The sequence below is a fragment of the Leptonotus elevatus genome, chromosome 1, assembly GCF_054856555.1.
Source record: "Leptonotus elevatus isolate MCC_2025b chromosome 1, RoL_Lele_1.0, whole genome shotgun sequence".
In the NCBI taxonomy this organism is placed as follows: Eukaryota; Metazoa; Chordata; class Actinopteri; order Syngnathiformes; family Syngnathidae; genus Leptonotus; species Leptonotus elevatus.
Genome location: NC_141239.1, coordinates 56,269,998 through 56,287,664, shown reverse-complemented (window position 1 = coordinate 56,287,664; position 17,667 = coordinate 56,269,998). Strand labels below are relative to the sequence as shown.

The 17,667-nt window shown below is 44.6% G+C and overlaps 1 protein-coding gene across 2 annotated transcripts in view; it reads right to left on the bottom strand.

Annotated features, from left to right (window-relative positions):
* LOC147184727 (all-trans-retinol 13,14-reductase-like) overlaps window positions 1-17,667 on the bottom strand; it is a 55,767-nt gene that overhangs the window by 17,524 nt on the left and 20,576 nt on the right. For both annotated transcript variants that reach the window (XM_086081840.1, XM_086081851.1), the window contains exons 2-8: window positions 15,818-16,000; window positions 13,149-13,287; window positions 12,777-12,879; window positions 10,246-10,441; window positions 9,947-10,144; window positions 5,389-5,508; window positions 5,175-5,313 (exon numbers count right to left, since the gene is read on the bottom strand). In XM_086081840.1, coding sequence (XP_085937966.1) covers window positions 5,175-5,313; window positions 5,389-5,508; window positions 9,947-10,144; window positions 10,246-10,441; window positions 12,777-12,879; window positions 13,149-13,287; window positions 15,818-16,000 — 1,078 coding nt within the window. The remainder of the gene's footprint in view (window positions 1-5,174; window positions 5,314-5,388; window positions 5,509-9,946; window positions 10,145-10,245; window positions 10,442-12,776; window positions 12,880-13,148; window positions 13,288-15,817; window positions 16,001-17,667) is intronic.

The window sequence follows — 17,667 nt, the reverse complement described above, 5'->3', positions numbered from 1 at the left end:
GGCGGCAGACCTGGCACGGGGACTTGAGGCTGCCGTGGAGGCGGCAGACCTGGCACGGGGACTTGAGGCTGCCGTGGAGGCGGCAGACCTGGCACGGGGACTTGAGGCTGCCGTGGAGGCGGCAGACCTGGCACGGGGACTTGAGGCTGCCGTGGAGGCGGCAGACCTGGCACGGGGACTTGAGGCTGCCGTGGAGGCGGCAGACCTGACACGGGGACTTGAGGCAGCCGTGGAGGCGGCAGACCTGGCACGGGGACTTGAGGCTGCCGTGGAGGCGGCAGACCTGGCACGGGGACTTGAGGCTGCCGTGGAGCCGGCAGACCTGGCTGGGGGACTTGAGGCGGCAGACGTGGCTCGGGGACTCGAGGCGGCCGACCTGGATCGGGGGCTTGGGGCTGCCGTGGAGGCGGCCGACCTGGATCGGGGGCTTGGGGCTGCCGTGGAGGCGGCCGACCTGGATCGGGGGCTTGGGACTGCCGTGGAGCCGGCAGACCTGGATCGGGGGCTTGGGGCTGCCGTGGAGCTGGCAGACCTGGATCGGGGGCTTGAGGCTGCCGTGGAGCCGGCAGACCTGGATCGGGGGCTCGAGGCTGACGTGGAGCCGGCAGACCTGGTTGGGGGGCTCGAGGCTGCCGCGGAGCCGGCAGACCTGGTTGGGGGCTTGAGGCTGCCGCGGAGCCGGCACGGGAACCTGGGGCTGCCGCGGAGCCGGCACGGGAACCTGGGGCTGCCGCGGAGCCGGCACAGGAACCTGGGGCTGCCACGGAGCCGGCACGGGAACCTGGGGCTGCCGCGGAGCCGGCTCGGGGACCTGGGGCTGCGGCGGCAGACGTGGCTCGGGGACCTGGGATTGCGGCAGACGTGGCTCGGGGACTTGGAACTGCGGCAGACGTGGTTCGGGGACTTGGAACTGCAGCAGACGTGGTTCGGGGATTTGGAACTGCGGCAGGCGTGGTTCGGGGACTTGGAACTGCGGCAGACGTGGTTCGGGGACTTGGAACTGCGGCAGACGTGGTTCGAGGACATGTGCTTGGTTTGGCGGTGCTTGGCTTGGCGGTAGCTGGGTGAACATGGCTTGGGGTGGCGTGGCTGAAGCAGACTTGAGAGCAGGAACTGGGGCCACATCAGCCTGCCACCATGGGGAGTGAGGAACAGCAGGGATACTAGAAACCGAGGATGCAGAGACTGAAGGAACGTGACGAGAAGAAACGGGATTGGGTAAGGAATCAGGTGAAGTGGGGACTAAGTCTTGACGTGGCGGTAATGTGGGGCTATGAGGTGCACAAGATGGGGACAGCCTTGGTTTACACGAGGAAGGGCAGGATGACACTTAAACAAGACCAAGGGAGACACACAAGGAAAACAGAACCCAAAACATGACAAGAGAAAGGCGGCGTGGGAGAACATTGCTGCTTGGTGTCGGGTCAATGCGTAAATTTAAATGTAGTCCTTTGCAATCACAATAATATTAAAGGGCAAACCTGTTGAATTGTTAGTTCATTTCATTTTGATGCAATCCTGTGCGGGAGAAGCGCACTTGTCTTAAGATGAAATATAAAAACATTATTTAAACGGTTATAAGAAAAAAACGGCAAGCAACACACAATATATGCTGAGATGTGAGCGCATGACTACGGCACTGGTATTGTTGCAAATGTAAGGACATATTAAGTTATGTAGGTGATGGACTGTGATGTGAAATGGTACCGCTCAAAAAGATAACTGTCCGGAAATGCCAGCATATCTATGCGCGTGATAGGAATCTCGCAACGAATATTTTATTCCCTGCGCAATAATGCGGCACCTTCATCAATAGAGTCATTGTCAAAAGGACATGCCATGTTCATGACAAAAGTGGTCTTTACCTAATAGACTATAGGCGTTTACGCAAAAACTCGCTACAGTGGACTTTATGAATGAGGAAATTAAATGTCAGAATGCGGCTGAAAGGAGGCGGGGACAGAAAAAACCTCAAGGTTCATTGTGAAAAACCTGCAACCGACCAGGTTTGGTTCATGAAACATGTTACTACGGTAACTGACCGAGAGCTTAAATTAGCTCTTTTTATGAAACAGGCCAGAGTTACCACTTTTTCTCTGGTTTCAGTTACCTCCCTTTCTGAAACTGAAAACGCAGCTTCTCCCATATTTCAGGGTTTCTTGACCCAGAGTTCTCACTAAACCTGCTTTGTGAAATATAACCCTGGTGCTCAGACAACAACCTGGCTCTGGACACGACAAAAACAAAGGAGATCATTGTAGACTTCAGCAGGAGCAGAACTGAACCACCTCCTTGCTATATCAACGGCGAGTGTGTGGAAAGAGTCCACACTTTCAGGTTCTTGGGAGTCCTGATCTCTGAGGACCTCACCTGGTCAGATAGCATCTCAGCGGTAATCAAGAAGGTTCAGCAGCGTCTCCACTTTCTGAGAGTCCTTAGGAAATACAATCTGGACACAAAGCTGCGGCTGGCCTTCTACCGCTCATCCATTGAGAGCTTACTGTATCGCCATCTGGTATGGGAGCTGCACTGAGGCAGACAGAGTAAGACAGTAAGGCAGACTGAAGATCATTAGCTGCCCTCTACCCTCCTCAGCTGACATCTACTCCTCCTGGTGCCTCAGCAGAGCTCGGAATATTATCAAGGACACTACACACCTCGGTTTTCAGTTGTTCGAGCTTCTGCCTTCTGGAAGGCGGTACAGATGCACAAAAGCAAGGACCGGTAGACTGAAAAACAGTTTCTTTCTGGGAGCCTCAGAAAGAAACTGAGACCAGAGTAGTCGCCACTACTCTGAACTCCTAATATTCATCAGTCCGTCCAGTTAATCATTTAAGTAACGTATGCTAACTTAACATTTTGTGCAATACTTTTTATGCATTTCATATTACTCATCTTGCTGTATTTTTATACATGTGCTTTTATATATTTATATTTTATTTTATTTTATTTGCACTTGAACAATTTTAACTTTTTATGTAATAATAAATACAAGTGTTTATGGTTTACTTATTATTATTATTATTATTATTTGATGGGCTTTGGACGCAAACGCTGCATCCTGTTATTAATGTGTGCTGCTCATTGAGAAGTTTGATCTGTGGCCATGACTTGTTTTAAATCTTTTTTGTTTTATACAGTAAGTACACATAACAAATATGTGTTTCCATTTGCGATAATAGGAGGCAGAAACCATTCAGTATACTGCATGCATGAGTTGAATGCCTACAACTTTACAAGGATGAGATTTATTTCAACATGAATCATAAATCGAAACGGAAGTAATAAATCCAACTTGGATTACCCAAGTCACTTGCTCTTTAGACGTGAGGTGTAATTTATTCATCAATTACAGAATATTGCCTGTGTAACATCATCTGTGTTATTTCTGGCTCATTTGCAGAAAGGATCTGTCACTAAAAACAATGTGCATCCGTATAAAACGGGGAGAGAAAAAAAAGGCACGCAACATTGTGCAAAGGAGTCACCGTTTGTCTATATGTGCGCTGCGATTGGTTGACAACCTGTACCCCACCTGTCACCTATAATAATAATAATAATGCATCATATTTTTATATAGCACTTTTCTGGACACTCAAAGAAACTTCACAATGGATACATTATTCGTGCGCTCACACATTCACTCTCTGGTGGCGGTAAGCATCTTAAGTAGTCACAGCTGCCATGGGGCAGGCTGACAGAAGTGTGGCTGCCAGTGTGTGCCTACGGCCCCTCCGACCACCACCAAACATTCGCACCTTTCAGATTCCAGTGTGAGTGGCACTAGAGGCAATGCATGTGAAGTGTCTTGCCCAAGGATGCAAGAACACATGACTTGGGGAAAGCGGCGATCGAACAGCCAACCTTCCAATTACTGGACGACCGTCTCTAGCTCCTGAGACACAGTCGCCACAATATATACTGTACTACTATAGTCAGCTGGGACAGGCTTGACCTCTCCTGCAACCCTAATGAGGACAAGCACTATAAAAAAAAATGCATGCATCTATGGTTTGATTATATAAGTGGTCATAAAGTTGTGAGAAGTTGTGCGCAAGAAGAGAGCAACCCATTTCTTCATGTTCATGTACTTTTATAGTACTAGTAATCTGAATTACAACTACTTCAACGTATAATTTTCTGCTGTGGTTTGGACCAGAATGTCAAATTACAATATGTTAAGATAGTCTATTGCAGTCTATAAATAAAATATTTCTGTACAGCCCTACAGAGTTTAACTTCTAATAATGGGCTGTTAAATCACTTAATGATACAGTGTTCCCTCACTTTTCGCGGGTGATACGTTCCACGCCCACCCGCAATAGGTGAATTTACGCGAAGTGGAGGTTGTTAAAAAAAAAGTTGTCCCCACCCCTTATAATATGCTAACACCAAAAATAGCTCACCAGTGATGGAACACTGACTAGTTAAGAAAAATTCAATTCAAATTTTTATTTCTCTCTTTAAAAAATACAAATGAAATGGGACAGAAAGAAGTAAAACTTCTGATATCTGCCCCTGATCAACAGAAAAGAATGATCAAGACGAAATAAATGACAGTAAGCAGTCATGACGCTGTCAATGTAACAATTCAACAAAATAACACCTTGTGCTATATATATATTCCAGTAATTCTGCTTTTATATTTAAAAAATATATATATAGATAGGCTGAGATGATCTAGTTTTATTATTCAGATTGTTCCACAAACTTGAGTTGAAATACATTGTTCTTTTTGTTTTGTTCTGTATTTAGGTTTAGAGAAAATATCTGTTCTGTACTCACTCACTCACTCAATATTTGTACACACTTTGCCTTTATAATATTCTATATTTTGTTTAAAAATGTAATACATTATGTTGAATGAATCAAAGAGCTGTTTTTATTTACTCAAATATTACATAAAAGAAAAAATAGCAGCATAAATGGATCCAAATAAAAATCTGAGATTAGAGTGAATCCGCAATAAGTGAACAACGAAGCAGTGAGAGAACACTGTATATTAAAGTTATTATTGTTTAACACAATCACTGCAAATGTAGTGGCAAGCGGGGCAGTGAATGGCAGAACGTGAAAAATGGTGGAACCTTTTGCTTATTACTTGTAAAAGATTTGAAATGGGAGTTAAAATAACAAGACTCTTAGGAAAATCAATTAAAAAACAATTAACTTACAGTGTATCCAAGTCGTTGTCTTTATACATCCAGAAGTTTGTGGAAACAATTCCCAGCTCTTCTTTAGTTCCATCCAGACCAACAAAGACCAAGAAGGAACCCATGCCGTGGCGCACCATACTCAACAATGACTGGATCTCTATTCACACAGCAAAGTTAAAAGACCAACCTCAAAATGCATTCCACAGGTTCATGTTTTTTGTTGTTTGATCACCTGTTTTGTCTTTGATGTGATGTGGCAGAAACTTTTCGAAAGTGTTGAAGATTCCAGCATTGGAAATGACAATGGGAGCAAGGATCTCAATCTCTTCTTGTCCTTTCAGCACTGTCACTCCTGTTACAAATAATATATATTAATAAAACTCAGCATCAAAATGGTAAGGTAAGGTAAGGTTTCGCATGACCGATGTTAGCCGATCGTAGCGACTAGGTGCCGGAACGCGTTTCTGTCGGGGGTGAACAGCAAAAGGGCATGGTGGCGGCCAACTGGGAGAACCAGCTGGGCCTGGGATGGCCTCTGGAGCAAAGCCAGTCGCAAGGAGGTGGGCGAGAAGAGTCAGTGAGGAGCTGTTTGGCCGGTACTGAGTCCTCAAGGCGGGCCACATGGCTGAGCAGCTGTAGCCGCCACCTCCTGATAATGGTCAAGACGGGTGTGTGTGCGTAGACATTGGCATTGCTAACAAAGTGGTACCAACGAATACCAAGGATGCTGTACAGATAGCGCCTATGGAACGCGTTGAGACAACGTACGGCAACTGCCGAGAGCGCCCAGGTTTGGCTGGCATAGAGAACAGGAATAATAAAAGCATTGAAGAGACGGAGTTTGGTGTGTAAATGGATAGAGGAGCATAGCCAGATCCTGGAGAGTCTACCGAATGCATTGCAGGCCAGTTGGAGGCGATGGAGAATCTCAGGTTCACAGGAGTTACTCGAGGCAAACTTCGACCCAAGGTACACAAACTCCTCTACATCTTGATTGTTAGCAAGGGTCACCTGTGGCAGCATCCCCAGCGAGTCAGAGATGATGGTCAGCCCAAATGGGGAGACCTCTTCTGAGAATTTCACCAGTGTATCCGAGAGATTATCCAGGAGGGAAACGAGAATTACAATGTCATCGGCGTAATCCAGATCGGTTTGGGTTGAGTAAAGGCGGACACTCGCCTCCGGACAGCAAGCGAGGGACGAGCTGAGCCAGTAGTCCACGTTAACATTGAACAGATTAGGGGTGACCACGCAGCCTTGGTGCACACCTGAATTGGTGCGGATTGGCTCTGAGTTTAGCCCGTCTGCTCGATTCGTACATGTTGAGTCCATCAAAATGGAGAATAAATAAAAGTAAAAATACATATTAATTAATATATTATTATTATATTACATTATATATCGTCCTTTTTCGTCATTTTTCACATTTTTACATTTATGGGATGAAAATGAATGCAGACATCACAAAAACGTTTTAAAAAAAATATTTAAAATGTTCACAGGATAGCAACAATATATTACATTATCTTATATTATATTATATTGTGAATATTAATGTTACAATAGATGCAGTGATATGGTAGTAGTAGTTTATTGTCATAATAAAAAGTTAATTTCTTTTTTCATCATGATTTTCAGGCCTCCTGGCAAGGTCTATTAAGGGGTGCTGGAGAGGAGGATCCATCGGGGAGTTGAATATCTGATTCAGGAGGAGCAGTTTGGTTTTTGTCCCAACCGTGGAACAGTGGATGAGCTTTACACCCTCGACAGGATCCTCGATGGTGCATGGAAGTTTGCTCAACCAGTCTACATGTGTTTTGTGGACTTGGAGAAGGCGTTCGACCATGTCCCTCAGGGAGTCCTGTGGGCGATGCTTCGGGAGTATGGTGTACCAAACCCCCTTCTGATATGGAATGTTCGGTTCCTGTATGACCGGTCTCAGAGTTTAGTCCGCATTGCTGGCATTAAGTCGGTTTGTGTCCAGTGAGAGTTGGACTCAGCCAAGGTTGTATATATATATATATATATATATATATGTATGTGTGTGTGTGTGTGGATATATATATATATATAAATATGTGTAGATATGTGTATATATATGTATAAATATATATATACATGTGTGTATATATATGCATAAATATGTGTATGCCCCTAATTTGGAAAGCCTCTACTAAGGGAATTCCAGTCAGGACGCATGGCACAAATGTCCACGTCAAAATTGCCCAATAGAAATGCACTGTACTACACTGGAGCTAAAACACACGATGTTTAAGGGGCAGAATGTTAGCATGAAGAAGCCATTTGGACTGTGTAGCACTACCACCAGTTCTCCGATTTGGAAGAACGCACTGGGTTAGCCGTTAGCAATGAGCTAGGTTTCTCCAGCAAGAGGTGTCCGTGGCACTCTCAAACCCTGTGAGAGGAGTGACCCCAAGCCACTTGATCTTTAGATGTGAGGTGTATTTTATTCAGCAACTCCAGAAAATAGCCGCAATCAAGTACATTGTACCTTCGTCATTGATAAAAGCCAAGGTCACCCCTCTCAAGCCTATCACCATTCCAAGTTTGGAATGAAATGCAGCAACTTTAGCCTGGCGCATAGACAGAATGTTAAATGAGTTACAGATACAGCTTAAAGACTCATGTTGTTGTCAATCAACAAAGAGACAAGATTCCGTACGTTCGTTGCCAATAAGGTTTCTGAGATTCCTTAAGTATCCACAGTCCCTCAGTGGAGACACGTAAACACAAGACTGAACCCTGCGCATCAAGAGGGCAGGCGTTGGGGTCTTCCTCACCAAGTCTGCTGATTGCTGGCCTGATTGATTCTGTACATTTGTTGCCAATAAGGTCTCTGAGATTCTGAAATTATCCACAGTCCCTCAGTGGAGACACGTTAACACAAGACTGAACCCTGCCGATTGTGCATCAAGAGGGCAGACGTTGGGGTCTTCCCCAGTTTGCTGATTGCTGGCCTGATGGGTTTTACCACCTATGCAACCTCACAGACACAGACCATGAGGTAAAAAAAAAAAGCAGCTACAATTATAGCCAATGCTATCCCAGTGGGATGTAATGTAAACGTCATTGATCAGCTGACAGAACATTTCTCTTCATGGATAAAATATTTATTCTCAATGATTCAATTTAAACCTACGTCTATCTGGTTCCAGTCGCTGAACTTAGCCATTACAAAATTCTACTGGAATCAAAAAAAGAAGCAAAGATTAGTCTATCTACTCTTAAGAGGCTTCAAATTTTATGCACTACTATATAACTCCCCCTCCCGTCCTCCTCCGCCTCCCGGTCCCTTCTCCTTCGTCGCCCTTCCACCTCCTCCCCCCTCCCCCTGCTGCCCTGCTACCGCCCCTTCCCCTTCTTGTCGTCTCCTCCTCCCGTCCCATCCCCCTCTCCTATCCGCCTTCCTCCCCTGGGCCTGGGGCTCTGCCCCCGTCGCGGGGTGAAGGGTGGAGGTGCTGCTCCCGCCAGGTTGGAAAAGGCCTCGCTGGTCGGTCTTCTTAACTCACTTCACTAGTTTTGCACAATTAGTTAGTTAGAGCTCTTACATCGGAGGCGTAGAGTCAAGCAGGTTGACCAGGGCTCTCCAAAGGGGGCGGTCCCGGGCCGTATGCTCAACTTCCCCCCTACGTCAGTCCTACAACCTGCTGGTCATCCCGCACAACATCCTTCCAGCGTGTACGGGGCCTGCCTCGCTGTCTTGTCCATCCCGCCGAAGCGGGGTTGAACGACAAGAGTGCATCTGTAAGGTGGTCCTGGGGCATGCGGAGGACATGGCCAAGCTAGCGAAGGCGGCGCTGGACGACGAGGCGGGACACAGGTGGATGTTGGGTCCAAGGGGCAGCGGGGGTTAGATTGTGGTGGGTGGCGGGTGTGGGGGCAGAGAGATAGAGCAATGATGATCACATGTTGAATCGGTAAGATTACTGAATGAACAATACTGGGCATTCTCAAAAAAATAAAAAATAAATTTAAGAGAAGATGGTAGCAGGTTCAATACATGGCAGATCTTTTTTGGAAACGCTGGGTGAAGGAGTGTCTGCCTGAGTTCAAACCACGACAGAAGTAGCCGCGAGTGTCAAGCAACTTGTCAGGAGATATCGTGATTGTAAACGATTCAGCACCAATAAATTCCTGGGTCATGGGCAAGCTCATCAAAACAATGCCAGACGAGCGTGGCTAGAACGACCATCATCAAGATCTGTCTTCTTCTGGAGGCAATGTGAATTGAACTGGAGACAATAGTCTCAATGAACTGTTATCCATAACTGTCAGCCTTGATTAGGGGCTGGGTTATGTATCGGTTACGGACTAAGGGATAAGTAATACATCATGCTAGTTATGACACTATTCTTCCTTTATGCTGATTATGTATGATTAAGAAGCTTTGATCTTGGGCATTGTGGGAGATAAGGCTGAGTTAGGCAGGGCTGAGCTGCAGAGACACATGGTTCTCTTAACGTGTTTTTTTGTGTGTTTATTGTCTAGTTTGTTAGCAATTAAATCAATCTTAAATAACCATGAACATACTCAAGTGGCTTACTAACAAGCTGGATAAAATACACTAGGTGCACATATTTCATGACTCAACACTTATGATTATACAATTGGTTAACAGAACAAGGCAAGTCAGGTTTTCTGGAATACAGAGACTTGACTTCAGCATACAGTAGAAGTATGAGTTAAAATGCCAAAGAAGCAAAGAAATAGTGTATACTGAAAAAGATACAAAAAAAACATACACTCCGGAAAAACTCTCATTTCCTCACCATGAGCTTTTCCCTGCTGGTTTATCAGAATTTGTTTCACTGGCGCCCTGACCAGTACAGCGCCCCCAGTCTGCTGAATAACAGGGATGATGTGAAAGGCAAACTCACTCGCGCCTCCTCTTGGATAGTATGCACCACGTTTGTAATGGTGAAGGAGGAGTGCATTGATGAGAAAGCTCGACTGTTTCGGAGGCACACCTTCAAGAAAAGAACATTAAAAACTGTGAATAAATTGTACAATGTGTGTGCTTCATTTATAACCATAATATTGCATTTAAAAGATTGTGAATGTCCAGTACCATAGAAAAGGTAGGCAGATAAAGCCTGAAGGTCTTTGTTTTCTGTGAGACGGGACATTATTTCAGAGTGGTTTGTGGTTGCTAGGCGGAACACTGTAGATATGCGATCTAATAGACCAGTCCACACCAGGAAGTTGACAAGCCAATATGGAATAATCTTCAAAGAGGCAATAAGTGGTGTCCGTTGTGAGGCTAACTGCAAGTGAGCAAAAAGATATTTAATGAACATGTTTAAATTAGTCAATTTCTTGAACACATTTTTAATAAAACTTAAGATCAATTATTTTTTAATCCACCCATCCATCCATCATCTACCGCTTATCCGGGGTCGGGTCGCGGGGGCAGCAACTTTAGCAGGGAAGCCCAGACTTCCCTCTCCCCAGCCACTTCAACCAGCTCCTTTGTTAGGATCCCAAGGCGTTCCCAGGCCAGCCGAGAGACATAGTCTCTCCAGCGTGTCCTGGGTTGTCCCCGGGGCCTCCCGCCTGTGGGACATGCCTACAACGTCTCTCCAGGGAGGCGTCCAGGAGGCATCCGAACCAGATGCCCGAGCCACCATAACTGGTTCCTCTCAAAGCGGAGTAGCGGCTCGACACTGAGTCACTCCCGGATAACCAAGCTTCTCACTCTATCACAAAGGGAGAGCACGGACACTCTGCGGAGGAAACTCATTTTGGCCGCTTGTTCTTTTGGTCACAACCCACAGATTTTTACCATAGGTGAGGGTAGGAACGTAGATCGACCGGTAAACGAGAGCTTTGCCTTTCGACTCAGCTCCTTCTTCACCACAACGGACCGATACAGAGTCCGCATCACTGCAGACGCTGCCCCGATCCGCCTGTCGAACTCCTGCTCCATCCTACCCTCACTCGTGAACAAGACCCGAAGATACTTGAACTCCTCCACTTGGGGCAGGATCTCATCCCCGACCCGGAGAGGGCACTCCACCCTTTTCCGACTGAGGACCATGGTCTCGGATTTGGAGGTGCTGATTTCCATCCCAACCGCTTCACACTCGGCCACTCCAGTGAGAAATGAAGATCACAGTTTGAAGAAGCCAACATCACCACATCATCTGCAAAAAGCAGAGATGCTGTTAAGGCCAAAAAACTGGACCCCCCTCAACGCCTCGGCTGCACCTAGAAATTCTGTCCATAAATGATATGAACAGAATCTGTAACAATGGGCAGCCTTGGCGGAGTCCAACTCTTACTGGAAACAAAGCCGACTTAGTGGACCAAACTCTGACATCTTTCGTACAGGGACTGAACAGCCCGTATCAGGGGGCTCGGTACCACGTACTTCCGAAGCACCCCCACAGAACTCCCAAAGGGACACGGTCAAACGCCTTCTCCACGTCCACAAAGCACATGTGGACTGGTTGAGCGAACACCCACCCTTGAGGATCCTGCCGAGGGTGTAGAGTTGGACCACTGTTCCACGGCCAGGATGAAAATCACACTGCTCCTCCTGAATTTGAGTTTCGACTTCCCGACGGACCCTCCTCTCCAGCACCTCTGAATAGACCTTACCAGGGAGGCTGAGGAGTGTGATCTATAGTTGGAACACACCCTCCGGCCCCCCTTCTAAAAAAGGGGGACCACTACCACTGCCAATTCAGAGGCACTGTCCCCGATGTCCATGCAATGTTGTAGAGGCGTGTCAATCACGACAGCCCCACAACATCCAGAGTCTTTAGGAACTCTGGGCGGATTTCATCCACCCCCCGGGGCCTTGCCACTGAGGAGCTTTACAACCACCTCAGTGACTTTGACCCCAGAGATAGGGGAGCCCACCTCAGAGTTCCCAGACTCTGCTTCCTCAAAGGAAGGTGGAATTGAGGAGGTTTTCAAAGTATTCTCCCCACCAACTCAAGACGTCCCAAGTCGAGGTCAGCAACACCCCATCTCCACTATACACAGTGTTAATGGTGCACTGCTTTCCTCTCCTGAGACGACGGATGGTGGACCAGAATTTCTTCTTAGACATCCGGAAGTCGTTTTCCATGGCCGAGTTTTTGCCTCAGCCACCGCCGAAGCTTCTTCCCAATCACACCCCTCCAGGTCTCACTGTCATTGCCCACGTGAGCGTTGAAGTCCCCCAGCAGAACGAGGGAGTCCATCCAGGACAGCGCTCTCCAGTACACCCTCCATGGACTCCAGAAAGGGTGGGTACTCTGAGCTGCTGTTTGGTGCATAAGCACAAACAACAGTCAGGACCCGTCCCCCCACCTGAAGACGAAGGGAGGCTACCCTCTCGTCCACCGGGGTAAACCCTAACGTACAGTAGCCAAGCCGGGGGGCAATAAGTATGCCCACACCTGCTCTGCGCCTCTCACCGTGGGCAACTCCAGAGTGGAAGAGAGTTCAACCCCTCTCGAGAGGATTGGTACCAGAACCCAAGCTGTGTGTTGAGGCGAGTCCGACTATATCTAGTCGGAACTTCTTTGCCTCGCACACCAGCTGCTAGATGTATGTTGGCTCAAACTAATCGATCACAAATCCATGCATGGTTACATCCTCTTACTCTACCTTCATTAATCTAAAGAATTCATCAACAGCGTCCTCCTCGCCTGGGAACTGCTTCTTCAGGTTAGCTGCCATTTCAGTCTTCCCTGCATGAATATGATACTCCCTAGGTAGTGAAGGTGAAATGGGTAAAAGATAGTATGAAAAGCTAAAAATCTAAATTTTAAAAAATTTATGAAATACTTATAGTATTAAGTGGGGATGGTCGAGTATGGGCCTATAACTGGCCTTGAAGGTATTGGTACTTGTGACTGTACGGTGACCGATACTAGTATCAGCCACCCTCTTGTGTTTGTTTTACAATCAGGAACAAAATAATTAGAAATTAGAGCAAAAAGAAAATTGCTATTAATTTCACGCCATTTTAAGTTTTACCTGTGTCTTCCAGGCTGGCCCAAGACCAATGTATCAAAGTGTTGCGCAAGCCGAGTAAACTGCAGCTGGCCTTCTGTAATCTGATCCAGGGCAACCCTAAGCAGACTGTTCTCATGAAGCTGGCCAAGATAATGAATGCCTGGTGGAAACAATTATTAATTACAATTTATTTTTTATTACATTTAGAAGCCTGTCTGACAGTGTCAAGGAATATACAGATCCTTTAAAAAAACAATTATTGCATATCACGGAAAAGTTCATTTATTTCTATAAATACATCCAAAAAGTCAAACTTTCACATATATATAAAAAAAAATAGAATACTACATAATAAGATTTTTATTTTTTTATAATAGAATACTGTGAAGAAAATTAAAGAAAATTATATTATTTCGCCTGGAAAAAAGGATGGATGGATGGTACAAAACATTATGTCAATCTTCAGTAGTTGGTTGAGAATCCTTTTGACTTGATCACTGCCTCGATGCACAATGGCATTGCCTGGGGCTCCTTGGAAGCCCAGGTATTCTTGATGCTTGCTGTCAGGTCTAGTGGCCCTCATTTTTCCTCTTGATAATACAGAATTACAAGAGGAAAATGAGGGCCACAATACAATATTATCAAGAGGAAAACTAGGTACTCTTCACCAGTAAAACCGCTTATTTTGAGGGCCAAAACATGCACAAAAACTCACAAAACCTGGCACACACATCGGGCGTTGTAAAATAGCAATATTTAAGAATATATAGTACGATTATTTAAAAAAATGACTCCCCAGCACCCCCAAGAAATCTTTAACAAAACAGGCCAGCTTGTACGTTTCATTAAGATCTACGAAAATTTGGAGATATATGAAGGAGCCCAATACCTACAAAAAAGTATCTTGGAGCTATATGCAAAATTAACAGGAAGTGAGTTATGATTTTTTTGAATGTCCGATTTTGCCCGATTTTTGCGCATTTACTGCGTAGATACTTTTGCCCACTTCTCCTCAACGTTTCATTCGATTGACTTCAAACTTGACCTGTACCATCTCAAGACATGGGACAACAACAGAGGAAAACATATTGACTTTTCGAGATACTATATGACGGAAGCGGAGCATCACATTTTGCGTTTCATATTTGCTTTGCCAAGGGGGAAATGACCAATAACTCCCGTGTACATGTTCCAAAAAATACCAAACTTCTAATGTATGTTAAAAGTCACAGTCTGAAGACATCTGTATGATAATATTTTTTAACGCTCGATTAACGACCGCCCCTTATTTGGAAAGCCTCTACTGAATGGAATTCCAGTCGCGACGCAGCAGAAACGTCCACATCAAAATGACCAAATAGAAATTCACTGTACTACACTGGAGCTAAAACACACAATGTTTAAGGGATGTTAGCGTGGAGGAGCCATTTGAACTGTGTAGCACTACAGGCGGTTCTGTGCTTCGAAAGAACGCACTCATTTAGCCGTTAGCAATGAGGTCGGTTGCTCCAGCTCTCTCTCCAAGAGGTGTCAAGGGCTCTCACTATTGTGAGAGCCAAAAGCCGAATAGACGCCGTCTTGTCAGTTGGAGTGACCCCAAGCCACTTGATCTTTAGATGAAAGGCGTATTTTATTCAGCAACTCCAGAAAATAGCTCGTTAAGTGTAACAAATAATCGTACTCTTAGCTCGCTGTCACTTGCAGCAGAGCAGATCTCTCTGGCTTGCAGTAAATAAGCATCACTTTACAATCAATACGCAACCGAGAACTTAACAAATTAAATAATAATGCATATATTTTTGGGGACTAGCGTCAAGTTGTATTTTACTATTTCAATAATGTGCAGAAGTTTGCAAGTTACTTCATGTTAAAAATTAGATAGCTCTTAATATGAAAATATTTTTTATGTTTCGTTTCCAGTAAAGTTGAGTCCTTTTACAATGTGCATCCGTATTGAACAAATCAATGTCCCCAACCCACACGACCCTTGCGATCGTGATCAGCGCGGGCATCATCATTTGCATTTGACGCATTAACACTCTGTTATGCTAATATGAAAATCTACATGCACATCTCTACATATGCATACATTAACCTTTATAAATATAAAAATTATCGCACCAATAATTTGAATTTCATGGACATTAAATGAATGAATGATATGGTATTCCTCTACGCTCAGTACATCTTTATAGCGCTTAATGAGAAAAACGCTTACAGGCATGTCCAATTACTGTTTTCTGACAGTTCCGCATTCGCACCTCTTCAGTCCAAGCACACTTTCTGTGTTCATCTTTCTCTTAACTGCTATTATACTGCCATGGTGTTCTTGGCTCAAATCCAGGATTGCCAATTGTGGTAAATCAGGTGCAAACTGCACACAACTGTCAAACTGTGTGGCCGTGTTTGCGCCGGTATATAATTAGAGCAATATCCTTTATGATTAGAACGTTTAAGAGGGAGCAAATGCGGATGCGAATGAAGAACAATTTATGACGCTGTTTGTAGACGCAGTGCATTCTCTGTGGATTTGGCCCTTATAATTTTAATTTTTTACCTAAGTCACAGTGAGCCACAGCAGATGTGCTGCGCATGTGGCTCTGGAGCTACGGGCTTCAGATCCCTGCACCAGACTACCAGACTAAAGGTATTTAAACTTCAAAGAAAAACTCATAGAGGAATTGACTTACCCACATCAAACTCAAATCCTTTATTTTGGAAGGTGTGAGTGCAGCCACCAGCCTGATCGTGTTGCTCCAAAATAAGAACCCTCTTTCCAGCTTTGGACAACAGAGCTGCAGCTGTCAAACCACCCATACCGCTGCCAATAACCACAGCATCCAGATCATTGGGTACCCGATCCATGCGGAATCCTGTAGGTTCACAGGTTACAGTTTAATAAATGTTGTGAGATGGTTCCAGGACATTTTTTAAGTCTATTTTTATATGGCTACAATCTAATAACATAGCAGGCTTGTCAATTATGTCAGTGTGTATGATGTACACAGCCTTAAAAATGCATTGGTATGGTTCTTTTTGTCCTCATAATTATCAATTTTTAAAGAGAAATAGAACACACAATCTTGCAGCAGAAACAATTTTCTGAAGGGATCTCAGAGTACTAAAGTCTCCAAAACCACCACAAAGAGCCACTACCACTTTAATTGTGGCTCAAGATAATTGTTTAAAAAAAATCATGAAACAGGCCTGGACAAAAATAATGGGTAACCCTAGAAAATACTGAAAATAATTTGACTGTAGGGAATATTGCTAATTAGAAGAGGTGGGCATTTACACTTTGTTGTCACCAGTCCGTCAGTACCGAAGGAAGGTCTGTGGGTTTGTTACTGACGTATGTTCAACCGTATTTGCAAATACATTCGAACGTACTCACAAATACGTTCAAATGTACTCGCAAATAGGTTTGCACATACTCACAAATACGTTCAACCGTATTTGCAAATACATTCGAACGTACTCACAAATACGTTCAAATGTACTCGCAAATAGGTTTGTACATACTCACAAATACGTTTAAACATATTCGCAAATACGTTCATTCTTGAACGTACTTGTAGGCTAAATACTACAAAGATAGCATACCCAGATAGCAGGCCGACATTGAAAAGATGTTGAATCAACATTCCGCTGTCGATCTTATATCGTTGAATTAAAGTTGACACCCGATGTTGATTTGTCATCACTCTTGCACCCTCGATTAATAAATCTTTACAAAATCCACACGTTATTTCGATAATTATTAATATTGGAACAACGTTGAATCAATGTTATGGTTTTCCTTCATTTTCAACCGTAACCCAAATAACAAATGATGTTGAATCAATGTTAAATCAACCTTCTCTCAACATTGATTTAGCATCTTTTGCCATCTGGGTGATGCTATTAATGCTTCAAATATGCCTATATTTAGAGGTCTTTTTTATTTACAGACAGTAGAAAAAGCTAGGCTAACTAATAAAAACTTGGCTCGATATCAAATTATTTTAAATGACAACAGAAATCATTAAAGTTCAGCAAATGTATTTAAAACTTAAGCCTCCTCAGTCTGACAAACTTCTGTAGTGCGATCCTTGCCACCAACGCGGTCTGGGGCATAGGCCTAACGGAGCCACTTGGGCACAGCAGAACTCCGATGCCTCAGTCCCATATGCCTCTTCTGTGATCTATACAATCAAAACAACATTCACAGTTAATTCACATAATGCAATTCAAGCAGATCTGTCTTGGTGTTCAATACATTTCTTTAGACTCGTTTCTGTAACATCCAGCGAGTTTAGCGCTTTGATTGGTGTAGCGACAATCCACTGCCAAAATGCTGCTTGAGGGTTTTGAAGACATTTCCAACACTTGGAGCAGTGCAAAAAACAAGGTCTGTCATGAAGGTGTGTTTTAGCAGTTTGTCCATTGAAAAAAGCTTTAACAAACACCAACAAAAGGGCGGGTGTCAAATGACTAAAACACAGCTCATACAAAAAAGACAAAAAATGCTGAACACTCATTCAGACAGTCACATACACTC